The sequence below is a fragment of the Thunnus albacares genome, chromosome 20 (genome assembly GCF_914725855.1).
Source record: "Thunnus albacares chromosome 20, fThuAlb1.1, whole genome shotgun sequence".
Lineage (NCBI taxonomy): Eukaryota > Metazoa > Chordata > Actinopteri > Scombriformes > Scombridae > Thunnus > Thunnus albacares.
The window spans coordinates 19,228,481-19,255,287 of NC_058125.1; the positions used below are offsets into that span (position 1 = coordinate 19,228,481).

Sequence of the window (26,807 nt, forward strand, 5' to 3'; positions counted from 1 at the left end):
CAGCTGTTTTGAGAGAAAAAGCCCTAAAAACCCACTGTACACTATCTGCTCAGCACCAAACTGCAAACAAAGTTAGCGATTAGCTGGCGAACATAGTGAAGCATTTAGCTACTAAAGAGCCAGATATTTCCCTCAGGAGTTGGTAGAACAAAAACAGAGAGTGATGAATGTTGGACTTAAATTCACCAGGTGGGCAGAAACACGACTCTGAATTAATGATAATGTTGCTCCATAACTTCTGGATGTGGAAATAAGCAACTGTTTGCTTACAAGTTCAACATATCAACTTAAAAGTTGATGATATGTTGTGTTGTTTCTGCTGCTCAAGCATGGCCAATAAACCAGTTAATGCAGATTTAAAGGTATACCATGTAGGATTTTCCTAAATAACAATGTATAGACTCATACAAAAGTAATCCCTCTCAATCATCACTTATGACCCACTAGAAATGTGGCGGTGTATTTATCTGCGGAAACTCTGCCCTCTGCCTGTATTTTCTTTTTCTATTTTGCTGTGTTCGGGACGCTTCTGGGCAGCGGGTGTGTAGCCCCCAGCCAATAACAGCACGCAGGGTGTAAAAGAGCAGCAGGTCTGTGTGTCTGCTTGACCGAGGGCGGGGCTGAGCTACACACACGCAGAGCAGAGAGGCCACAGCGGACAGGATGAAGCTCTACGTTCACACAAAATCCAGCAATGCGGCATCTTCTCGCAGGGTTATGGGCATGTTTATTTGTGCTTTAGAACGTTTATATTATTTTTGTTTACATTTATATTTCTATTATTGATGGTTTTGTTCTCGCCAGCACCACTCGCTCTCTTCATTTACGTACTTTTCTCTCACTCATTCATTCACAGCTCTCTCTCTCGCTCGTTGAACTGGGGAGGAGGGCCCGACAGACAAACAGACATTTCATGACACTTTTCACACAGAGCAGGTCAAGGCCGTACTCTTAAATTTACAGAGACCCAACATTCCCCCCATGAGCAAGCACTTGGCAACAGTGGCAAGGAAAAACTATCCTTTAATGGGAAGAAACCTCGAGCAGAACCAGGATCTAGGTGGGCGGCCATCTGCCTCGACCGGTTGGGTTGAGAGAGAGAGAGAGACACACACAGAGATGCACAGCAACAACAATAATAGTAACAGATTATTGTTGCAATTTGAAGACATTTTGAGGACATTTTTCACTATTGCTGACATTTTATAGACCAAACAATTAACTAAACTGAAAAATAATCGCACAACTAATCAGTGACGAAAAATAACTGTTAGTTGCAGCTCAAATCTAACCCCTGATTGCTCATAAACTCCAGTGTAAGTACAGCAAGTCCATTAAAACAGAAAACCATTATATGAATTAAAAAATTTAGGTCACTTAATGCACAAAAGTACTTTTAACATTAATAATAAATCAGCTTTAATGCTCAGCTGTGAGACTGGCAGCGGATGAGTGGGCTGAAATGAGAGTGAGTGGGTTTAAATGGGTACAGTGTGTATAATGTCATTACCACGTCGTTTTGGTGATCAAGTTCCGCTCTAATTGAATTTTTCCTCCTCAGTAGTCTTGCGCTGCTCTGCATGTGTTACAGTAAAGGTCTGTTTTGTAACTATGCGCTCATGTGTACAGACTAACACCCCGCTCTGCTTTGCTTTTTTTCACCGGTGTCAAATAAGTTGTGAGAAAGCTGTAAATTCACATTATCTCTCCTTTCAGACAGATAAATCCTCTCCACCTGCCTTTCCTTTAGTTGTATTATTTGTTACTCAGCCTTTAAACCAATCATCTTCACTCTCACCTGCCTCCAAAGCCTGATATGTATCTCCCCTTCCTCTGTTACCCAATTACACCTCAATCTACGTTTTCCACTGTGGGAGGGGTTTTTCATTTCAGGCAGTGAGATGAAATAGAGAGAAACGCTCTGGTCATTCATTCTGCCCAGCCCTCCTCAGCTCAGGTCACAGGGCAGCATCACAGTGCCTGTCTCGGGTCTCACAGCAGCTTCTCTAACACACAAACACACACAAAAGCACAAGTGTAGTTATGATGCGTGTCGCTTTCATCCTCCTGCTCTTCCTCACAGGTAAGACTTGTTTACATGTCTGAAAGAAGGAAAAGTTTCTCTTTGTTTGATTTTCTATCATGTGGCTAATTTGTCTTTCAGAGCCCAGACACAGCAAAGTATTAATGATACCTTTGGCTGCTTTAATCTTGTTTTTCCATCATATTACTGCTGTTTTTATCTGATTGATGAACTGTTTGAGGATGAGGAGTGTTCTCACAGTGCTATTTCACATCATATTTTAAGCAGACATTGAAAATCTTGAACCAAAAATACAAAATACTAAATTACAGTTATAGAGAGTCACAGAGACAAACAGTTATATTATATTGATGATGTGATGTGATTGTGATTATTTGGGAAGGAAAAAGATTTATTTTTAAAGCTGCTCCGGTGGATTCCTTGAGGATCAATCAATTTATAATGTTTATAAAACAACTTTGTCCTTGAAGGATGTATTGTGAATAGAAATAATGATGTTAAAAACATTTGCAAAGGTGGGAGAGGTTCGCTGAAGGCTGTGAAGAAGTACATGAATTTAATATATTTGTTTTTTGTAATAACCCTGAGATTTAGTATTGATTTGTATATATGTAGGAGCAGGATCTAACATTTCCTTTTTTTTTTATATCATTTAATGTCTTATTGTTACTTGTTGCTTATTTAGGTTGTTAGGCCTGATGATACATGTTGTATGTTATTGCTATATAAGTGTGAGTTTGCATTTTGGTCTGTTTTAATGTGGTTTTTTCTCTTTTTTGCTTTTGGTTTGCCTGTTTCTCTGTACTTTTTATTCTTTTACTGCTTTTGATAGAATACTAAACAGATCTTCATTGAAGGGAGGAAAAGAAGTGAAATTAGTGACTTTAAATGGAAGAGAAATACAGAAGCTCTCCTTAGTCAGCTAACAATATAACAGCAGACTGTTTTTTATTATAAACCTGCAAAAGGGAAATCAAGTAAAAATAAGAATTAAAAAATATACATACATACACATACATTGTTTAAGCACATACCAATATTGTAATTTGGGGGTTAATTGCTTAATTAAAGTCCTGGAGTTCATTATCTGTGCTCTTAATTTACTTAATTTGTGCATTACTGAAGCTGTGAGCACAAATTAAAAGAACATAACATTAAAAACTATAGTCAGTTTTTATGTATAATACATTTTTGCTCTCGAATTACTTCATTAAAGCTTTCAAATCACTTAAAGCTGTAGTGCGGGACTTTTTACGTCCGTTACAGTCAAGCCATTGCCAAACAATGAAGCCTTTCACCGCCAGGTAAATCTCTCTGTATTTCGCAGTATATTGGAGTTTTTAAATCTGGTGTCTGTGGCGACTTACCCACACTGGCGCACCATTACTGATGCGTTTTACGTCAACCAGCAATGACTGGTTTGCGACTGTCGACTGCGGCGGACTGTTCTCAGTGTGCCCCAACTGCGTCGCATCGCCAGGGTGCTGAAAAGTGCAAAAAGTGTCAGGGGGTCTGTGGGCCTTATTCTATTCTGTGAAGACCTGCCCTACCCTGCCTCTGATTGGCTAGTACTTGTTGCCTTCGTTGGTTGGGTTTAGGCATGAGGAGGTAAGAATATCAGGGTCAGAACCAATCAGCCGGTCTTTGGCGATAATGTCAACACTGTTTGTGTGATTACTCTCAGGTTTAATTTGACCACTTAAATAACATGTTGGGCACACAAATGAACAGAAAGTGACTTTAAACAATATTGTCAATTTTATGAATGACTCACTTGTGCTCTTGAATTAATTAATTTGGATTTTTTTTAAGGATATTTAGAATTTATTAAGGTTTTTGTACCAGGTTCAATCTGGGAATATAAGATAAATCAAATTAATTAACAAAAATACACTGGGGGAAAAATCTATAACAAAATATGCCTAAATTACACAAATTACTATCAGTTACAATTATGTAGCATTTGAACTAACAACATTAGCATCCAGACATTGCAATCCAAATAAAACAGAATAAATTACATTCAATTACGCAAACTAAGAGGCTGCATAATGTTAAAAACCAAAGTTTATAAAATTGAAGTCTTAAGAAAAAACTGAACTGATAATTGTTTCTCTGTAGATGGGGCACTCTGTAAGAGAGTGTGCAGTTACCAGGACATTGTGGACTACCTGAACCTGACTACAGATAATACTGTGTTTAAACTGACCCGGCCCGTTCTGGACTACACACACCCCACCACAGTAGAGCTGGACATCCTGCTCTACGCCATCCTGGCTGTGGTAGGTTTCTGCTGCTGTGTTAGCTCAACGTTCATCTTTCATGCAGCTGATTAGCCCTGACGTGTGTTTGTTCATTCACAGATTGAGAAAACACAAACTTTCATTCCTTTTGTCTGGGTAACAATGGTGAGTTGACTGAGTGAATATTAATTGCTTCACCTTTTCATTATCTGAATGTCTGTAGACGTGCTTTCACCTGTGACTCCTGACACCTGTTGTTTTCTGTCACTCTCGTCTCTTGATTTTTCTTAACCCTGCAGATGTGGAACAATGAGCGCATCTCGTGGGATCCCGCTCAGTTTTGTGGAATCACTCAGATTTCAGTTCCTCGTGACATGCTCTGGAAACCAGACCTCTTCATCTATGAGATGTGAGCCACAGACACACACTCACATCAAGTGTAGCCCATTAAAAGATACACACAAAAACAAACAAAACTGTTAAATATGAAGAAAAAAAATTAATAATAAATAAAAAAAACTAACGAAAAAAAGGAAATTAAATTGAAATTTGAAATTAAGAGAAGAGAAAGTTCGCTGTATATGTGCACTGTGTAGACGCTGAACATTTAATCATCTAATAGCCTGATATTTGCTCATGCCACACATCCTGTGTTTGATTAGAAGGTAAATGACTTCTACATATGCTTGCTTTTATTAAAGTACACTCAACTGTTTTACACTATTATTAGAGTAATAATATGCAAACATTATCCTGCAGTAGTGAGCGTAGGAGCTCCGTCATGAATCGATTCAGTGGTTGATTAATGTGAAACACGGCGTGGTTTAAATGATTTACAAACAGGCTGTGAAAAGAGTTTGTGTGTGTGTGTTTGTTGTCTCAGGATACAGAAAGACGACTCCCCTCAGAATCCCTACATGTACGTGTCCTACGATGGGACGATCACCTCTGAAGAGGACATGAAGGTAGTCAGCACCTGCAAGATGGACGTTCACAAGTTCCCCTTCGACACGCAGAAATGCAACATCTCCATCGGCTCTGCCATACACTGTGGTGAGGCAGGGAGTGTGTGTTGTCTCTGACTGTCCATACTGAAGATCAGTGTTGTTGAACACCTTTTTATACCTCCCTCTCTTCTCTCCACAGTTGATGAAATTCGCCTCATCCCTTTCTCCAACTCGTCTCGGGCCACGCAGTTCTCCCGAGAGATGATGAAGACTCAAGGAGAGTGGGAGTTCCTCCAACTATCTGTCGCCAGCTACAATTTCACCTTTGACAACAAACCGTGGGAACAGCTCATATACACAGTACGCAAGACAGATGGGGACAAATCAAAGGAAAAACCGGAATAAACGAGAGAGAGAAATGTAATGAGCCTCCATACAGGGCATGAAGGCTCACTGAATGGTTTGATGGGAATGAGACGAGATAGACTTCACAGTAACCAAATAGGAGATTTAGGAGCGATGTGTCAGACAACGCTCTCCACCACCAACAACAAAACACAAAATTAGGAAATATCTTTTGGAAGAATGGTGTTTATCTCTCAATGCTGTGACAATCTATGCTGAGAAACATTAGAGCTAGAGGCTCAGCGTGGCCCAACACCTGGCTAAGACACTTTAATTTTTACACTTTCAATTTGTCACCCATTTATAAAATCCTGACAAGTCTCAGGGTGAAACAAAGAGGAAATCTCTGGGTGCTATTTTCTTGATTTTGACAGGTAGTTAACCACAACAAAAAACAGAGTTTACAGACATCGAGGGTACGAATACAAAGAATACAAAGAAAAAAAAGAGAACAGTACTGAGAGTGACTCATAATAGTAACTCTAATCATAATGATACAGTAATAATAAGAAAGGTAATGATAATAAACCTCCAAATGGACTAAATGAAAGAAAAGAAAGGGACTGTTAAGGGTGTGTTATGGAAGAATAGGGATCAATAAATCTGTTGGGCGTATATGTCAGCCAATATTGGTTTATTACAGATATAATGGTACAGGCTATATGTTGAACATAAGTAACAAGAGGTTGTAATACACAAACCTCAAAATATGTTTGAGTTAAAGTAGAGACAGTGTCTCACCAACTTTAAATAATCAGTATTCAATCAGTATTGGTTGAGCTTTACTCTCAAATTGCTTAATTCGATGATTTGTGCTCTCAAACTAACTGAACATAACATTATAAAAATATAATCAACTAATTTTTGTTCTCAAATGACTTAATGTGAGCTGTAGAGTCACTTAATTCAAGACTTACTCACTTTGGGTTAGCTCTCTGCTAACTTGAATGGGGATCAAATTATTTAATTGTGCGGCTTCTCTAGACTTTCCAAAAGTTATCGAATCGATTGGATCAAATTCTGATAGCAAAACGAGTCATTTCACGGGGGTTGTGTGATGCTCAAAGCAGTTTATCCACTGTTTTACAGCCACAACAGTAGCGACGGAGTAGACAGCGGCAGAGCTTATGACATAAGCGCATGTCGACAGTGTTGTTGTAATTACTCTCATTGCCAGAAGGGGGAGATAAATGTCCCATACTGCAGCTTTAATTCAAGCTTTTAAATTACTTAATTTGACCACTGTTAATTTCTGCACACATACTGTAACTTCAAACAGTATTGTCAGTTTTATGAAATACTCATTTGTGGTCTGGAATGAATAAATTCAGCACATGAATGCTGAAATGAACAGAACAAATTTTTATGAATTAATAATTTGTGTGCACAAACTAAGTAATATGAGAACACGAGTGACTAACTTGTGCAAACAAGTTTAAAAAAAAATTACTCGCAGGTCCTAATTTTTGTTGTAATTTGGTCGCCTGATCCTTGATCCTGTCCTCCTAGTTCACCATGAAGAGGAGACCCCTCCTCCATGTCATCAACTTCCTGTTGCCCATCCTGTTCTTCCTGTGTCTGGACTTGGCCTCCTACTTCATCTCCGACCATCGAGGGGAAAAGCTGGGCTTCAAAGTCACAGTGCTGCTGGCCATCTCTGTGCTGCTGCTCATCCTAAACGACATCCTGCCTTCCATGTCCAACAAGACCCCACTCATAGGTACAAAAACCTGGACCTCACCGGAGTCCTTAAAGGGTCAATTCACCCAAATTACAAAGAAAACATAAGTCATCACATATCACTAGTGTTGTCCAGGCATCAACCATTTTCACTGTGACTATTTCTTCGGTAGAAATTAGTAGTTTTGTTTCCGCAAAGACGTGTTGCTGTTGAGCTGTCAATATGTAATTTTTTAATGCTTTGAATACCACAAATTAAATTCTATTCGCTTCTATTGTATTGAGAATCAAACCAAAATGATCTACATGTCTAGATATTACCACCAAATATGTTTTTTTATGATTTGGCTGGACTGAGTCTTAAAATATAACAAGTAGTTATTGACCGTTTCTTTCTCTCAGCGACCTACTGCATTGTGATTTTTGCTCTGATGCTGCTCAGTCTGCTGGAAACAATCTTGGTTACATATCTGATGGAGAAAGACTCCCAGGAGAAGCTCAGGCTCAGGGAGGACTGGGAGGACAAACAGGAAAAAGACCAAGTTGATAACTGTAACACAGGTGAGACCCAGATCAAAGACAAGAGCAGAGTTTTCACAGTATTGTACATATGCTCGATCAGATTGTTTCAACTCTTAATTGAAGCTATTTGATGTTTACACTGAATGAAATATTCACACCTAAGATGTTTTTATGGCTGCATCGTGCATCACATTGAAATATTCTAGATGTTTTGTGCATTATTTTATACACATTTACCCAAAATTCAATCTGACGTATTTGGTATCTTTGTCAACTTCAGGATCTTCCCTAGATTTTAAAATAAAGTTCTGGGTCTGATCAAGTTTTGACTGAACAGTGTGAGTTTGTAGCAAACAGAAGGGCTGCTGCATGTTAGACATCTATCTGTAAATGCTGATTTCCCCTTATTTAGTCACAAATATTTAATGTCATAGTGAGTTTTCTGGTGCTTTTAATATTCAGTATAATTGTGAGTCATGTTGCTGTTCCTGTCACTCAAAGCTGCTGTGTGTTTTCAGATGAGAAAAGACGGACTGGCTGTTCGTGCATCTGCAAAGTGTCCGACGGTGAGAAACAACATGAACTGCTGCCGGTCGCTGCAGAGGTACACCATTATAGATACAGATTCAGTACTATTAGGAGCCCAGGAGAACATTGGAGAAAGTTGTGTGATTTCACATGTGTGTTATGACGCAGGATCTTTACATGCTAAATTTTATCATCTTAACTGGGACACACAGATTTTATACATGAAGGGTCAGTTTACTTGTCAGGGGGAGTACTGCTCAGCCTGTGAAAACAGTTGTATAGTATCTGTGGCTCTGGGGGAAGATCCTGCAGGTCTTTATCTCTGCAGATATCAAGAAGGCAACGCACTTCATTGCTAGTCCAGGTTGGACCTTGATTCATGCAGCGTTGAGGTCATATCAGAGTTTTTTAATTACGAGTTTCCAACTTGCAAATAGTGAATATGACAACATCCAAGTCGTAATTATGACTGGGAGACAGGGATTTTTCTGAAAGCTCAGATAAATCCGAGTTGGAACTTAATAATATAGAAGTGCCTGAAAACCAAACAAACATGGACGCCTCACGTCAGCCAAAGTCCGTTGTTCAATGTAAGCCCCCAGGGTGGCCTCAAGAGTGCTGGGGTGAGAAGCCAATGTGACATAGTGGCCAAACTGTGTAATTACTTCTTCTGGATCCATCATGTGATGCACGCTGGCACCCCAAATATTTTTTTCCCCACACACGATCATTGGAAAAGTAATGCTGCTTTCTCTTCTATTAAACCATGAGAGACTGTGAAAGAATAGATTATGTAGAAGGGTTTAGTAGCTCAGTAGGTTCATAATTCACGATACACTATAATATATACCAATGTTTGGACTGCAGATTCATCAAAACATGACCACATAGCTGTACGACAGCAATGTAGGCAAAGGTTTTTGATGTAAATATCCCGCGTGATAAAATGCACAAAATGACACCATTTTGGCCACTCGGCTTTCATTCGATACATGATCAGTCTGTGTAGGAGAATAAACCGACTAACATGACTCTGCGCCTCCGTGTGTGTGTTTGTGCAGGTTGACAACATCGTGCAGTCAGGAGAGTCTCGTGTATTACTGCTGATCCTGGAGGAGCTGAGGGAGCTGCAGAAAACTGTGAATCTGCACCTCAGCTGCAGAGACGAGGGAGGGAAGTCTTCCCACTGGGCCACAAGAATCAACAGAGCTTTCTTCATTTTCTACATCATTGTCGTCTCAACTTTTCTACTCCTCATCTACATGGAGTGGAAAAATTAAATTTATACCTTCTGGAGTCCAAGTTCATTTTTGTTTTTTTTGTTTTTTTTAACTCTCCTTACTTCACAAGTATGGTGTCTTTTTTCTTCAACACAACTACCAGGAACCCATATTACAAGAAAAATGACACAAACGCCTATAAAAATGTACAAATCTTTAGCAATAGTTGCTCAAAATATTATTACAGAACAGTTCAAGGTTGTTAAAGTATTGTTTCACTAAACAAACACACAAAAGCTGCAGGAAAAAAGTAAGAAATAAAACATATTATAGTCTATTTACATGTAAAGTGATTTTATCCCATCTCATTTTTGTGCTTTTTTCATTGAAAGTATACAGTGTGTATGCCACTGTAAATCACTAAAAATATTAATAGTTTAAATTTCTCTCAAAAATGTGTAATGATCTAGACATAAAATACTGTTTTTCAGATTAGACTTTGTCTCTACATGATATATGCTCATTGTATTCACCAACGAATAGACAAACAGAAGGTTAATACCTTGTCATACATTGTTTTCTGTATTGTAGACTGTCATGTATGCTTTGTTAATGTATTTGAGGGAGTCAGTAGCATTGCTGCCTTAGTTCTCTCTCTGTCCATGTTTCCCACTTTGTCAACAAGACATGATGTAAAAATCTGACTGTAAAATGTTCAAGTGTCATGTTGTACTTTTAAAAACTCTGTCTTTGTCTTTTTGTTCATTCACTTTATGTAGTTTAGGTGAGATGATTCGCAATTCACAAACTTCTGAAAGTGGTGCTTCACACGATCCGATCCTGTAGGCATGTGTTATTGCTGTGGTGAAATTATACTGTAATTAAAAGATTTCATGCATTTTTCGAAGAGTTCAGAACAGCTATTACTGCTGAGGCCAGTTTAATGCATTGCTGAAGTTTTGCATTGGTGCACGAGGAAATCAGGTTGGCTTCTTAAAACATACATTTATTGGACAGCCTTTCCTGAATTTACTTTTGATTCCCTTTAAACTGTCTTTTTTTTTTGTTTGTTGTGCCTTATGTGAAGCACTTTGTAACTTGGGTTTTGAGAAGTGCTCTATAAAAAATGTGGAAATGTAGGAAATGTGAAACATTTTGATTTTTGATCCAGTAAAAATCAGAGGTTGTTTAAAGATTTATCAATAGTTGCACTGATGTACGTAAATGCCAAAAAAACTGTTGATGTAAGAAAATAAAAGGTGCAGCTGTGTCTGGTGGTTTATGATGTGTTTAAGATAAACCTCGATGTGGTCACGAGCAATTCCCAAAATCTTATGTGCAGTGTGTCTAGAACAGAGAACCACCGGGTAATCTAATCAAGAAAATCGATCACTAAACTTTATTGCTTCCACTTCAAATCCTTCACGTTGAGAGCATTGTTAATGCGTGTGTGTGTGTGCGTACTTTTCGGAAACACGGGCTCACTGATGTCATATTTTCTACAATGTAATTGTTCACATTATCTCTCCATCTCAACAAACAGATCTGTCTCCCCTGTCCTGTTTCAGTCTTCTTTCACCTCACAGCTCATCTTTCACTCAGACCTTAAACCAATCACGTCCATCCTCACCAGCCCGATATCCTGTTGTTACAGCCACAGCGAAGGAAACATTTGGCTTGACCTTGTGACCAGCAACATATAAAAAGGATGCCATACCCGAGGTTTGGTTGTAAAGCAAAAGTTTTTTTGTTTACAAAGAAAAATAAGTAAATAAATTGCCATGAATTAACCAAAACTACAGAAGTTGGGAGGACTGGCCAAACAAAACATAAAGGTGGGGGAAACCTGAGCCAACAACATAAGGGGCTGTTGGACCCAGAATTTCCCTCCTTAACTATCAAAAAGAGTGCATAACCTAAACCAATATACAAAGCCGTGAAAACAGGACTACCAGACCTCCGTCCTCAAAAAGGAAAAAAAACACAAAATAAGGATCAAAAGAGTAAAGTACTATAACGCTAGCAGGCTGCTTAATCAGGGAGAGAGACAGCCTTCTCCTCCAGCCTCTCTTAAATATGGGGCAGGGCCACCTACTAATCATCTGATGAGGAGCACCTGATGGAGCAGGAGAGAGAGAGAAAAGAGGGAGAAAAACACAAGAAGGGTGGGGGAGCGTGTAACACCCTCACCTTAAGATAGTGATTTTGATTTCATCACACGTAAAAAACAAAACAAACAAAAAACACAACAAAATAATGGCCAAGCACAACAACGCATCTGCCACCACGTTATTTCTGCCACTGATGTGTTCTATATTAACACTGAAGGCCTGAATAAAAACACTCCGACACATCAGCCTCTGGGTTATATTACACATCTGCTGCAACAACAAAAGAGGGTTGTGATCAGTATAATTCGTGACAGGAACATTAGATGACCTGACGTACACCTCAAACTGGTTCAAAGCCAGAACCTCTTTTTCAATTGTCGAGTAAGGGCGCTGATTGAACGGTTGAACTTTTAGGAGAAGTACAGCACTGGGTGTTTTACTCCATCAGCACCATCTTGGAGTAGAACAGCGGCCGCCCCAAACTCACTTGCATCAATTGCCAGTTTAAATGGATGATCAAAGTTAGGAACACAGGAGCACAGGAGCATTAGTCAGCAGGGCTTTAATCTGCTGAAAAGCATGTCGACAACTGTCAGACCGCACGAACAAAACTTTAGGGCTTAATAGGTCAGTTAATGGTGCTGCAACGGCAGAAAAGTTTTTACAAAACCCCCTGTAATAACCAGCAGTGCAGGCCACGTCTGGAACCAGGAACAGGGATTGCTAAGATCACCTCCACCTTGGATGGGACTGGAGGCACTTCACCTCGGCCTACTGCTTTCCCCAGATAGACCACGGTTGCCTGACAAAATTCACATTTTGCTAAGTTGCTTTCATTTGTGTCAAGTTTCTCAAACATCTCCCTTATCTGCTGGATGTGACTTTGCCAGGAATCAGAGTATATTACCAAGTAAGCTTCACACCCACAGAGACCAGACGGTACAATGTTAACCAGCCTTTGAAATGTAGCAGGTGCGTTGCACATCCCAAAGGATCCACTGTGTATTATAAAAAGTCATCAGGTGTTACAGAGATGGAAATCTCCTTATCATGATCAGTTAACAGGACTTGCCAGTACCCCTTAAGCAAATCAAGTTTGGTTACATGTGAGGCATTACCATCACTGTCAACACAATCCTCCATCCTGGGCAAAGAGTAACAGTCAGGTTTTGTCACACTGTTCACTATTTGAAAATCCATACAAAACCAATCAGATTTATCAGACTTGTCACCCAAGATATGAGGACAACTCCACGAGCTCAAACTGGGCTCAGAAATCCTGTGCTTAACCCTCCTGTTATGTTCCGGGTCAAATTGACCCGTTTTAAAGTTTGAAGATCTAGGAAAAATAGTTAAAAGTATTTTTTCACTATGAAACTTCTTCTGCTTGCCTTAATTAGTGTAATCAACATATAATATGAAAATGGTTCATCTCACATATTTGCAACCACCCCCTGCAAGTTTATATCACATAGATACTGTTCGGGTCAATTTGACCCAGCAGTCAAACTGGAGGTAAAAGGGTGACGGAAATGTCAGACTATTTTTTTCTTTGCAACTGTGAGACATATTTCATCCCAATCACTCACTCACACACACACACACACACACACACACACACACACACATATACACACACAGAGCACACACACACACACACACACACACACACACACACACAGAGCACACACACACACAGACACACAGACACACACATATACACACAGACACACGCACACACACACACACACACACACACACACAGAGCACACACACACACACACACACACACAGAGCACACACACACACAGACACACACACACACACACACACATATACACACAGACACACGCACGCACACACACACACACACACACACACACACACAGAGCACACACACGCACACACACAAAGCACACACACAGAGCACACACACACACACACACACAGAGCACACACACACACACACACACAGGTGCAGGTGTTACGATATTTGACGAGAACCATTTATGTTCTCGCGGGAAAACTCCACCCACATTCAGTGGACACTCAACAGGGGAGGGGCAAAACATATAAAAGATTCTCTGCATGGGAGTCCTACCAACATTACACTCTGTCAGGCAAACCTTTACAAAATGAGCAGCAGAAGCAAAAGGATGACAGTCCAGGAGGCTCTGGAAGTCATCATTGATCATGACAGTGAAATGGAGGAGGATGTGTCTGAAGATGAAGACCATCTTGAGCTAAAATTCTGATTCTAATGATTCTGATTTTGAACCAGATGAGGGAATTGCTATTCCTCCAAGCAAGACATTCATGTCAAAAAATGGTGAAATACAGCTGACGATGTCAAGACAAGCATGACCTGTGTGAAATGTGCAAAATTAATTTGCACAAAGCAGAGTGTGGTGACATGTCACTCGTGTGCTGTGTAGATGTACACACACACACACACACACACACACACACACACACACACACACATCCCTAGACAAACACACACACCCATGTTCATATTACGATTGCTTGTTGTATTGCGATTTTGTTCATTTCAGTGCATGTATGTAAAACAAAATTTAAATGTTATATTTCAATGTTATGTAAAACTATTGTGTTTCATATGTTGGTCTTTCAAAAGCGATAAAGTGGTGAAAGTTTGAACATGCATTTTTTAAAATGAAAAACGAGTGAATTATCCTAATTGAACCATTACCTGTTAGAGGTAAGGAACACCATTGCACTAAATATTGATAGAATAGTTAGTAATGGAGTTAGTAATGAAATATTCACACTGCTTGTTAGGATTTTTTTGGTTTCGGACATCTTTTGGATAATTAAACATGCACTGGGTCAAATTGACCCGGGAACACCATTGCTGTTCCTGACAAATGAACATAACAGGAGGGTTAAGCGTGTACTCAACCTTTATTTATTTATTTATTTATTTATTTATGCATGATCCATGATGATGAAGATACAGAAAAATAGAAATGCATGGCAAAAAGAGTGTATTGTCAATATTTTATAGACACCCCTAAAATTTGACAAATCATATTTTCAGGGGAGCTCACGTCTTACTAAGAGGAGCCAAGCTCCTCCTGGCTCCCCTGTAGCTCGCACCCTGGTTCTTCAACATCCCTGCAAGCCACAGACTGTCCATGACTTGAAGCTACAGTAGTTTGTGTCTTTGTCTCTGTTCAGTACGGCGTTACACTGCCAGTTAGTGTAAATCAAAAAAACCTCCTATACCTCCCTAGTTGGATGAGACAAGAATTTCTTCATGCTAATAATAGAAAATAATTAACAATACATTAAAAAAAACATGTTATATTTTTGACTGCAAAGAGGGATGATTAAATGTGACCTCAGTTGGACATTAATGTGTTCCTGACTTCCTTCATTTCAGTCTCCTCTGACAGTGTCTTTGTGCCGCCACAGGGTGGTGCGCTCTGCTTCAAATTCTTATGTTCTATCTAATATTACTGGTCTTTCGCAGTGTAAAATTGATGATTTCAAAACTGATAGAATTCAATAGGTTCACTGTCATGGCAGCTCCAAAATATAAAGATAATTTAGCTTCCAAATGTGAAGTTAGGATCTAACTACCCTTTTTACCCCTGAACTTCTACTCTAATATGATGTCAAAACCAAGTGTGATACCACTTTTAAAATGTGAGTATTTGGGGTTGTTTGAATGGTGATTCATGTGCCAAACATGACCTTTTCAGAGGAGAAAAATGGATTGAGGATTGTGATACAAGGAGAAACAGCACACTAAATCAGAGCTCCCTTTAATTTTATTTGCAACATTTCGACCAACCACAGGTCTCCCTCAGGGAAATACCCACAGGAAACAAATGACCAGTGACTGATTGGTGAATGATCATAATCATCTAGTTACATTCATATGTGTTGAGATATCGTCATCACAAGGGAAATAAAAATACTGAAATGAAAAGACATACAAGTAAGAATCAAACACTCATTTCATTTAAGTTTGTAATAAGGTGGGTGCCATAGGTTAAGTCATTAAAAACATTTATAGTGTGTTAAATGTTAAATTAATATAAAAAGGAATATTACATGCCATGTGTGCATGTAGGTCCTGGAGGAAATAAGGAGATAAGGATTGTGTCACTGTTATTTAATGCAACCGCATTGTCTCACCGCAAAAAAAAGGAAAGAAAAATCAGTTACCATTGCAGTAGGAGAATAATCCAAATCAACATAACTTAAATTATATATTGTTAATATATATGTAAGTGATAATTTCAGCGTTATAACAGCATACTGACAATCTCAGACAGGAGTCTTAGGTGTTACTGACTCTGTTCCTCAATGTATTTTCACCTGGATGTGTGCAAAATGTATATTAGCTGTATTAGTTGTACTTATTTTTGCTGTTAAACATTATTACAGTCCATTTACATTTGTGATTCCACCAGGGGCTTTCCCACCACTTGTTCTTTGCCTAAAAGACCACAGACAGATGCTGTGATGATTGTTGTGGGAGTGACCACTCACTCCGGATGGCTGTTAGACTAATGACATTTTCTTTAAAACACACACACACACACACACACACACACACACACACACACACACACACACACACACATAAAGGGTCTATCATTCACTTTGCCCACCCTTCTCCAGTATGAGGCAGTGGTATTATTACTGCAACAGACTCTGTGACATTTCCAGACAATACTGAGAGGACAGGGATACACATTAGCTGTACACACCTTGATGACCTTCATGATGCTTGTTGGTTTCTTCTCTCTGCTCCTCTTCACAGGTAAGCTGGGACAATGTTCAGCATGATGCATGCAGGTGTATCCTGAGAAATCTACTACAGTTTGGATAAAGGAGTTGACTTTTTCTTTGTGGCTTTTTTTTTTTTTTTTAAATCAACCTGCATTGTCTGCTTAAACCCTTAAAATTTTAAGTGTAAGAAAGTGGAAAGCTCTGCTGATTTTAAGAGTTCCTCTCCTATGTTTCTGTCATTTGCATATGTCTGATTGGTGTTTCTAATGAGTTAACTGGTGTGAGCCAGCAGTCACCACAAGGCTTTCCTGTTGACCATACATTTTCAAAAACATAGCTCATTGTAGCAACAATAAAAGGACATTGGATTGACAAAATAGAGGGACTTAAGTGGACCTTTTGTTAATATAATTAGTTTAGAGAAAATTGTGCTGTGGTCCATTTCAAAAATATGAACAACATATTGCACACGTATTTAAAATGGATAGCCCAATTCAGACTCACATGACTGCGTAAAAGCTTAGCGTTTAGCAGACTGATGAGATAATACCTCATATTCCTGCCAACGCCCATCTCATAATGGCCTTTTAGTGACCACAATCACTGCATATAACTGCAGATATTAATGAGTTGTTGTTTTTCATGGTTTGATAATAAATTCAGAAGCAATTTACACCCACAGTAATTAAGTAATTAATAGGACTTACAGTAATTGATGCCCAGACAAACATCACAGCCCTAAAGTTTTAATCTAAAAGTTAAGAGCATGGACATATCCTGATTTCCTTCCTTTAAAGAGAAATTTCTGTCATAGATAATGCGTCTTAATGTGTCTGCTGTAGATGGGGTGTACTCTGAGCGTAACTGCAGTTATCAGGATGTTTTAAACCACCTGAACCTGACCAAAAACAATGAGCTGTACTCCATGACCCGGCCTGTTAAAAACTACAAACAGCCCACTCGAGTATCCCTGGAAGTACTGCTCTATGCCATTCTGGATGTGGTAAGTGGTTCAAGCTTTAAAATATTTGTAAATCTTTCAAATGATACCGTCCAAAATTGGACATTCTGTATTTACTTCTACTTTAATTAGTTGCCAAATTCCTGCAGCCTTGTCTACTTGACAGACTGCCATAATAACTCTTGAACATATTGTGTAATTGAAACCAAATTTTAAATAACAGATGCATGAATCAACTGAGATTGATCCTGCAAACCTTGATGGTGTTTCACTTATACTGCTCTACAAAGGCAAAGGCAAAGGAAACTACAGAAACAGTGAAGTTTTAGAAAAAGAGTTAGTTAGATAGATTTTGTTGTAATGCCTTAATTAAATTTTTTTTAGGCTCATTATTTTATAATGAGGAATCATAGACATAATACCTAAAAAATTCTCAATATGAACTCTTGCCCTTTTGAGAAGTTTGTTTAAAGGAATAATTTTGCACACTGTCAGCACTTATGGTGAATTTCTTATATAGCTGCAGAATAGAATAGACTAGAATGCCTTTATTGTCACTGCACATAGTCGTACAATGAAATTTGCTGTGCAGCTCCTGAAAACGGTTCACACATTCATTCATTCATTCGCTGTCCATGCAGGTAAGTAACAACAAAGCAGATAAAAGATAATAAAAATAACTATGAGATACTTACATTAAGTGCTGTTGCACCTATGAGATGTAAATGCAAAGTGTACAGATGTTATTGCACAATTATTGCACAATTATTGCACAATTCCCCCAATTTTGTAGTTTTTCAGTTCTTTAGTGCTGTGGTTTGTAGTGTTATGTTGGGAGGGGGGCAGTGTTTGTGGAGTTCAGTTCAGTGATGGCTCTGGGGTAAAAACTGGGGCCCTGTGGCACCTTCCAGATGGGAGCAGGGAAAAGAGATGGTGAAACGGGTGTGTAACATCCTTCAGGAAGCTGTTGGCTCTACGGAGGCAGCATGATCTGAATATGTTTTCCAGTGAGGGCAGGGGGAGTCCGATTATCTTCTGTGATGTGTTGATGACCCTCTGAAGAACTTTCCTGTCTGCTGCTGAACAGTTGGCATACCATGTTGTGATGCAATATGTCAAGACACTCTCTATAGAGCAATAGTAGAGAGACTTAAGCAGCTTCGTGGACAGGTTGGTTTTCTTAAGTGTCCTTAAAAAGTAGAGCCACTGCTGAGCCTTCTTGATAAGAGCAGTGGAGTTGATTGTCCATGTGAGGTCCTCAGAAATGTGAGTTCCCAGAAACTTAAAGCTGGAGATCCTCTCCACTTCTTTGCCCTTGATGTTTAGGGGGAGAGGTCCTCACGGTGTCTCCTGAAGTCTATTATGAGCTCTCTTGCTTTTTTGATATTCAGTGATAGATTATTATCAGAGCACCATTCAGCCAGTTTGCAGACTTCGTCTCTGTAGGTTGTCTCATCCCTGTTTGAGATCAGTCCCACCACTGTTGTGTCATCTGCAAATTTTATGTGTTTGAGGAGTATTTGGGGGTGCAGTCATACGTATAAAGGGAGTAGAAGATAGGACTGATCATGTAGCCTTGTGGCGCACCGGGGCAGTTGGATAGAAAATCCTTGATCCACATGCAAAGGGAGTTACTGAGACCCAGATCAAGTAGTTTGTTGACGAGCCTGCTACGGATGATAGTATTGAATGCAGAGCTGTAATCTATAAAAAGCATCCTCACATATGTCCCCTTCTGTTCAAGATGGGTCAGTGTGGAGAGCCGTGGTGATTGCATCCTCTGTAGATTTGTTTGCTCTGTACGCATACTGGTGCTCCAGATTATAGTTTCGATTTGACTGAAGTGAGGCTCATAGTATGACTCTGATGCTGAGTTGGTAATACTAGTGCTGTTTTTACAAAAGTTTTGCTCTGTGATGGATAATTTCAAGTAGTGGGCTGTGTTTGTTGTGTCACACGTATTTCTTTGTTTACAGGTTGAGAAAGATCAGAAATTCATTCCCTACGTCTGGACTGTAATGGTGAGTTCTGTCTGTGGATGATGAAGACTGAACTTATCATTGAGAAACTCAAATTTCTTTCCTTCAAATTGCATCTTCAAATTTTTGTCTCTCATTCTCCTTTTCTCTTTTATTTACTGTTTACTGATTTTTTGCCCTTTGTTTTTCCCTGTAGAGGTGGCGCAATGAATACATTTCCTGGGATCCAAAGGAGTTTTGTGGAATTGATAATGTTTCTCTTCCTAGTGACATTTTGTGGAAACCAGATCTCACCATTGAAGAGATGTAAGTGATTTAGTAGATCAGGTATTGGTGATGAGTTACATTCATTAACTTAGTTTTTAGTGCCAAAGCAATTCCAGACCTCAGATTTTTTTAATGTCTTGAAGCATTTGCCATACTGTGTGTGTCTTCACATGTCTGTGTGTGTTCTCATACAGGACAGAGAAGGACAAAGCCCCTCCAAGTCCTTATCTCACCATCAATGATAAAGGTGATGTTGAAGTTCAGAATGACCAGGTGCTGGTCAGCACCTGCAGGATGCACATTTACAAATTCCCTTTCGACATTCAGAGCTGCAACCTCTCTTTCAAATCTGTCACACACACTGGTAAGGGCGTGACGAGTTGTTTATAAGCATGTTTGTGTTTATTGTCACATGAGTGCAAATTTGGTATGCCTATCATGGGACCAGTGTTGGAGTTTGATACATAAAATAAGTGCTGAGTTTAAGAGGAAAACATATTGCTGTAATTTGGTTGTTGTGATTAAGTGCAGAAGTGTAGGCTATTTATGTAATTGTAGTAGCTAAAAAGTCCAAATTAAGTTACATGTTTTTTCTCTGCAGCATACAGATCAGTTTTGTGAATTAACTGTCTTGTTCTCTTTTGAGAGAAAAATTAGTGTCCAAGAGGATAAAAAATCTAAAACACAGGTAGCCTGCCAGCTAATGTCAGTCAAACAAGATCCTTTTCATGTTATTACGAGATATTTTTCATGTTAATCTGAGTCATTTTTATCATTGTTATTAGATATCAAACTATTCCGATTTACAAGAAACCAGTCATTTTGACTTTTTCTAGCAGGTGTAGGCTTCAGGTATCATCTCTTTAGGCACTGACTGGATCTTTTTCTTGTTTTAATGACATATAGAATTTTATTGTTTTAACTTACCGACTTATCATGTTATAATAAAAAAAAGTTTGTTTTAAATGCAAACTATGCAGGATTTTCCTAAAAAACAATACACTCATGTAAAATTAATCCCTCTTACTCATTGCTTATGACCCACTAGAGGTGTGTGGCTGTGTATTTATCTGCAAAGATCCTGCCCTCTGCCTGTATTTTCTTATCATCTTACTATTTTGTTGTGTTGGATGGATGCTTCTGGGTGTCAACCTTTGTGCAGTGGGAGTGTAGCCCCCAGCCAATAGCAGTGTGCAGAGTGTGAGGTTGGGACTCATAACATAGTGACCAGGTTGCATCCGTCTCTCTCCTCTGCTCCGCTCTCTGTCTCTTTGTCATCAATGTATAAAGATCTGCAGGTCTGTGTGTCTGCTTGACCGAGGGCGGGCTGAGCTACACACACACAGAGCGGAGAGGCCACAGCGGACAGGATGAAGCACTGCATTCACACCAAATCCAGCAATGTGGCACCTTCCCGCAGGGTTTCTCTGAGTCACTGGCTTTGTTCTCCCTCTTTGCTCCCTCTCTTCATTCACTCTCTAGCTCACTCGACCATCACTGCTCTCTCTCTCTCTCTCTATCTCCCCTTCTCAGCTCGCTCTGGTGTTGTTGAGCCAGTGAGGAGGGTCCAACTTTGAACTGTGTGTTTACAAACAGCAACCAACAAATCCTGCATAGTATGCCTTTAATGAGATGCATTCATTTTGTGAAATGATAAGAAAGTTTTGTGATATAACAAGATAAAGTGATGTTATTACAAGAAAAGTTTCTTGTAAAAACAGAATAATTTGGTAGTTCGCAATAATGTGAAAAGGATTGTGTGAAAATGTTTACACACGTTAACATTAAAAAGTTTCTTGTTATAAAGAGAAACTGAGCGAATATTTTTTTGTCACATACCGGTGGCAGCAATATACACTGCTGTACTGAACCACTTAAAAATTTACCTGAAAATCTCAAGATCAGTTAGTTTAGATGGTAGATAGTTTGTTCTTTAATCGAACATAACTAACCTGCTCAGCCATCAATCAAACCTACACTGTCTCACAGTCTCCCCCACACACCACCAGATTGCACCACCTATCCTCCACTGCTTCCTTTCCTTACCTAATCAACCTCAACCAATTATATTATCTCCCACCACAGCCAAGGACATTCGGCTCCAGCCAAGCGACAACTCTTCAGAGGCCACAGAGTGGTCTCGTGAGGTGATGCGGACCCAGTATGAATGGTTGTTCATCAACATGACAGTCACCACCAACAATGCCAGTGATTTAGTCAGCCAAGACATCATCGTTTACACTGTACGTATCAATACATACAATTATACAGATACTATATCATCAACCACTTTATTTGAGGTAGTTGTATTTCTTTTTTGAAAGATTGTTTTTTTTCTCAATAACATTTTAGAGGGAAATCATCTGACAGCAGTTGATAGTTACTTTTCAAAAAAATATTTTTGAGCTTCAAGAGGTAAACTTAAAAATATTGCTAATATCTTCTTCTTTTCTGCCTTGCTTCCCTCTGTCCTGTCTGCCCCTCCCTTTTCCTTCCATTCTTTCCTCATTTCTTTCCTTCCATCTTCTTTTGATTTTTCTCTCTCAGTCCTTCTTTCCCTATTTTTTTCCTTCCTTACCCCATCCTGTCTTGTCCATCAACCTTTCCTTGAGTGCATTATTGATTTGAATGTAGGATTTTTTCACTGCAGTTTACTACTTTTACTTAATTACTTCATTGCTACTTTTAACACTGAAGACATGAGCAGATTGGTGATTACTTTGTTGTTGTATTCTGGGTACAATGCAGCTTTTTCAGTTGTCCCTGTTATCAACCACCTAACCCTTAAACATAATTTCACAGATCAACATGCGGAGGCGATCAGTCCTCTACATCATTAACTTCTTGCTGCCCGTCATGTTCTTCTTGTGTCTGGACTTGGCCTCCTTCCTGATCTCGGACAGCGGGGGTGAGAAGCTGAGCTTCAAGGTCACTGTGCTGCTCGCTGTCACTGTGCTGCAGCTTATTCTCAATGAAATTCTGCCTTCCTCATCTAACAGGATTCCACTTATAGGTAAAGAGGCTCAGGCTTGCCTTGAAGAGCACATACTCACCCAATGTGTAATTATTTGTCTGCATTAATGATGCTGCTGGCTCCCTTCAGCGGTCTACTGCATTGGGATTTTTGCTCTGATGCTGCTCAGCCTTGTGGAGACAATTTTTGTGATGTATCTGATGGAGAAAGACCATGTATCGCAAGACAACGAGGCAGACAGAGACCGAAGCCTGAGTGAAGACTGTAGGGACAAACAGGGAAAAGTTAACTTCAACAACTGTAAAGGAGGTGAGAACAAGAACCAGTTGCACCAGCTGTTTGTAAATTCAAACTTAGCCTTCTTTTAACACAAGTCTTAACTAAAAGGAGATTTACACAATCCTACATTTAAACTGGATGAACACACAAACTAGTTTTTCAAGAAGGGGTTGGCTGTTTTTAAATGTTTGTATCCACTAACTACCAGGTGTAACTGGAGTACTTAACTGAACCAACTGACAAAGATAATGTTGCACTCAAATAGCTTTATGATTTTATGGGGGAATTATGAGTTATTATAGTGCACAACTCCAACATGAAATTATTTGTCCAGCGACAAGACTCATATTAATGTAGATATAATAATAGGGAAATAGTCCTCCTTGTTGACCACACAAGAGAAGTCAATTAGAATTATGAATGTTATAAATCTTAATTAATACTGCAGATACAAGTACTAAACACAACAACATTTCACAAACAAGACACAAGAGGGAAAGGGAAACTGGCACACAAGGCTATGGCTAGTGAATGAATTGAATGAATGATGCAGACTTATCTATTGCGCAGTTGGTATGAGAGACCTGATAAACAGATGAGATGACTGTTACCTGAGAAGCAGCGAGTCAAATCAACGGTACAACAGCTTAGTTCTGAACTGCCAATTGAAATGACAAATAATGAAAGCACCAGAGTTAAAACAAGTTGAAGAAGGTTTTGTACGAATACTTGCTTGCTCCCTGGGGTGGCTTCTTGCGAAAAATGTGGTCTGATGTGTTAGTTTGAGGAGTTGGAGTCTGGATTTTGTAATGATGAGTCAGTTGGCCGGTCCGAACTTGAAAAGTTCCCATTAGAGTAGAGCTCCCGGTTTTATGCTGTCATGCTCTCCTAGGCTTGATCCTCTACTCATGACTGTAGATGCTCTCCTAGGCTTGATCCTCAACTCATGACTGTAGATTCTGAGATTTCACCTCCTGTTGCCCTGAGTCACATTTTCTATAGTAAGTTTAGCATTCTGAAAGTGAAACAAGCAGAATGGTACTAAAAATTATGTTACTGTTATCAAAGATGATGGAATTATGTTTGTGGTGCATTTCTTGGCTTTAAGGCAGTAAAATAAAAGTCTAAATAAAGTACATAACAGCACATATTGTTATATATACACACATACTAACATGCAATATTAGTTGTCCTTAGACAAAATCTGTCTTGTTCTGGTAAATGTCTGTTAGTGTATGTATTTCACTGGAGCGTGGTATATTGTGCAGCATGTCTTGCCTTATGCTGGTTTGCCCAGTGATCAGTTCTTGGGTTGATCATTCAAGTCCTGAGAATCAAAATACACAGAGGGATTAAAGTCGGTGCCAGCTTGTCTCTGTGAGTGACTGGCTCTTAGAGGTGAGTTATGATAACCAATGGTGGGGGTCTTTTACCCAAATGGTAATATCAGTTCACAATGTGGTGTGAATTGGTCTTCCCATCTTGCTGGCTCTAATAGCTTGAAGGATTAAAGATGGTTTGGGTCAATGGTCTGGTTTGGTGACCATGCAGGAGATGGGGGGTTCCTTATCTGATCCTTTCTGTTTATTTAGATGGTCTGGTCAGTGAGGAGTTTGGGACTCTTACTTATATAGTATTGGCCAGCATTCCTGGGGGGTTGAAGAAAGAGCTGGTCTGTTGTTTGAGGCTCGTGCTGTCTGCTTTCGAAAGATGCAGGGACTTTACTCTACAGCATCTACTAATTATCAGGTGTAACTGGAGTAGCTAACTGAACCAACTGACAAAGATAATGTTAGCTTGCTTGTATGACCTGTTTAGGTTGACAAGTAAAGGAGGTAGTTAATATGGAATATGGTCGAAATATGTGACTTGACATTTGATCAGAGGCTGGTTTATGAAATATTTACATCTAATAACTACCAGGTGTAACTGGAATAGCTCACTGAACCAACTGACAAAGATAACGTTAGCTTGCGTGTATGACCTGTTTAGGTTGACAAGTAAAGGAGGTAGTCAATAGGGAATATGGTCGAAATATGTGACTTGACATTTGATCAGAGATTGGTTGTCACTAAATATTGAATCTAGTAACTACTGGGTGTAACTGGAGTAGCTAACTGAACCAACTGACAAAGATAATGTTAGTTTGCTTGTGTATGATCCGTTTAAGTTGAAAATTTGAGGTTGCTGATTGATATGGATGAAATATCTGCATGCATTCAAACTTAAAGGAAGAGTTCAACATCACCATGGTGCAACCCAATTAAATAAATTACTAGTCTGAAACTAATAATTACGAAGCACTTAGCAAGGACTCTACACACAGATGTAGTAATGGATTTACGAACAGCTGGTGCAACCCAATCCATCAACATGAAGGAGAGGCACAGAAACTACACTACTATTTCTTTTACTGGTATCATGAAGAATTTTAGTTATTTTTATTATGAATACAAACTTGTCAATTGTATTATTTTAATTTGGTAAAAACCATCTTTGTGTAAATGCTTTCAGATGTGCACGAATGGACTAAATGTGTGTGTGTCTATGATGTGTCTGCTGGTGAATCTCCATCTGAACGGCTGCCTGTGGCCAAAGAGGTTAGAATTGGGTTAGACTTTAATTCTCTTCAAACAAAATGCTCAGTGTCAAATGTAACAGCTGACAATGTTACCTAATCCAAAATTGTGTTGACAACTTTTTTTAGGGCAACAGCAGTAAACGGACAGAAGAGTACCATGCCTTGGAGAAGCTCTCAGATGAGCTGAGAGAGATGGAGAAAACACTGACTCTGCTCCTCAACAGCAGGAAGGAAGAGAAGTGTGGCTACTGGACCAGAGTGGCTAAAAGAGTCAACAGAGTTTTCTTTATTTTATATGTAACAGTGGTCAGCCTGTTCTTAATTCTTATCTTTTCAAACTGGAGCAGTCCGTAGAGATGATTATTGCTATTTAATGAGAGCATATGATTGAGTCACCATTTTCTTTGATATGAATAGCTAATTACCTCCGCCAGGTGTAAGCCTGGAGGGGATCATACGTTTGGTTGTGTGTGTGTGTGTGTGTGTGTGTCCGTGTATCTGTTTATCTGTCCACAGCTAATCCTGCATACTACTGGACCCATCAGCCTTATATGTTTTGTCCACATTTATAACTGTATGTTCAAGGACCTCTCGTGGCTGTGGTGATTCACAGTTTTTGAATTTTATAATGCCATCCCTTATGAGTGCATCAAACACCTTAGACTTTAGTGTTTTCAGCAATCCTTGCCATTTTACGATATGTGTTATGACATAGCAAAAGGCATTTCTGGCAATTGGCTAGGCTAAAAACAAGGCTTACCTAGTCTGTTGAAGGCAACAGTTTGGCCTTTATTGTGGCTCAAAAACTGACATCAATAGAAAAGTTTGGTCTCATCTTGAACTAGAGCATCTGCTGATTAATTCCATACGCGATATGTTATGATCCACTAAAGTTAGGCACAGTATAACATGAATAAATCCTTGTTCTTGTTATCTTCACCGCCGTCTGTACACACCTGGCAGAGATCTGCACTCTACTGAGTACACTCTTCTAGTCATCATTTAATTTCCTTTTTGTGCTGGCAGAAAATGAATGAACAAATACTTTCTCCTTTTTTTGAGTTTGATGTGTACCTGATTTGCACTGGTACGGACTACTTGCAGGAAATAGCACATCCATGACAAAAGCTCTCACTTTCCCCGCTTACTTGGCTGTTCTATGCAACTGCTTTGAAAACATGCATCGCACTCTTTGTATTGCACAAATAAACTATTAAAGAATCTAAATTTTCTCCTTTTAGCTAAATGTTATGCTCTGTACAAAAATACATTAGGAAGTGTAAATCAATTCACTGTCAG

General features: G+C 39.2%; 2 protein-coding genes across 6 annotated transcripts; both read left to right on the forward strand.

The window, feature by feature from the left end:
• Positions 1-2,001: 2,001 nt before the first annotated feature.
• Positions 2,002-10,859, forward strand: LOC122971994 (5-hydroxytryptamine receptor 3A-like). Of its 2 annotated transcripts, none has more exons than XM_044338778.1 (10): positions 2,002-2,083; positions 4,166-4,326; positions 4,408-4,452; positions 4,587-4,696; positions 5,171-5,340; positions 5,434-5,594; positions 7,149-7,359; positions 7,722-7,880; positions 8,360-8,445; positions 9,431-10,859. In XM_044338778.1, exons 1-10 carry the CDS (start codon positions 2,044-2,046, stop codon positions 9,647-9,649), a joined length of 1,362 nt encoding a protein of 453 aa, XP_044194713.1. In that variant the 5' UTR covers positions 2,002-2,043; the 3' UTR covers positions 9,650-10,859. The 2 variants fall into 2 exon arrangements, with proteins under 2 accessions (XP_044194713.1, XP_044194714.1); XM_044338779.1 differs by having other exon boundaries at positions 8,360-8,407; positions 9,431-9,510.
• A 5,076-nt stretch (positions 10,860-15,935) lies between these two features.
• On the forward strand, positions 15,936-26,789 carry LOC122971937 (5-hydroxytryptamine receptor 3A-like). 4 transcript variants are annotated; one of them, XM_044338693.1, is made up of 10 exons: positions 15,936-16,498; positions 17,310-17,470; positions 19,405-19,449; positions 19,604-19,713; positions 19,869-20,038; positions 21,760-21,917; positions 22,477-22,687; positions 22,778-22,957; positions 25,442-25,527; positions 25,635-26,789. In XM_044338693.1, exons 1-10 carry the CDS (start codon positions 16,450-16,452, stop codon positions 25,860-25,862), a joined length of 1,398 nt encoding a protein of 465 aa, XP_044194628.1. In that variant the 5' UTR covers positions 15,936-16,449; the 3' UTR covers positions 25,863-26,789. The 4 variants fall into 4 exon arrangements, with proteins under 4 accessions (XP_044194628.1, XP_044194629.1, XP_044194630.1 ...); XM_044338694.1 differs by having other exon boundaries at positions 19,869-19,921; XM_044338695.1 differs by having other exon boundaries at positions 25,442-25,538; positions 25,635-25,782.
• Positions 26,790-26,807: the final 18 nt, after the last annotated feature.

Coding starts and splice junctions, on each gene's coding strand:
- LOC122971994 (XM_044338778.1), top strand. CDS start 2,044: ATGATGCGTGTCGCTTTCATCCTCCTGCTCTTCCTCACAG. Junction 4,453..4,586: donor CTTTTGTCTGGGTAACAATG/GTGAGTTGACTG, acceptor TTAACCCTGCAG/ATGTGGAACAATGAGCGCAT. Junction 4,697..5,170: donor GACCTCTTCATCTATGAGAT/GTGAGCCACAGA, acceptor TTGTTGTCTCAG/GATACAGAAAGACGACTCCC.
- LOC122971937 (XM_044338693.1), top strand. CDS start 16,450: ATGACCTTCATGATGCTTGTTGGTTTCTTCTCTCTGCTCCTCTTCACA. Junction 20,039..21,759: donor CAAATCTGTCACACACACTG/GTAAGGGCGTGA, acceptor CTCCCACCACAG/CCAAGGACATTCGGCTCCAG. Junction 22,688..22,777: donor TAACAGGATTCCACTTATAG/GTAAAGAGGCTC, acceptor GGCTCCCTTCAG/CGGTCTACTGCATTGGGATT.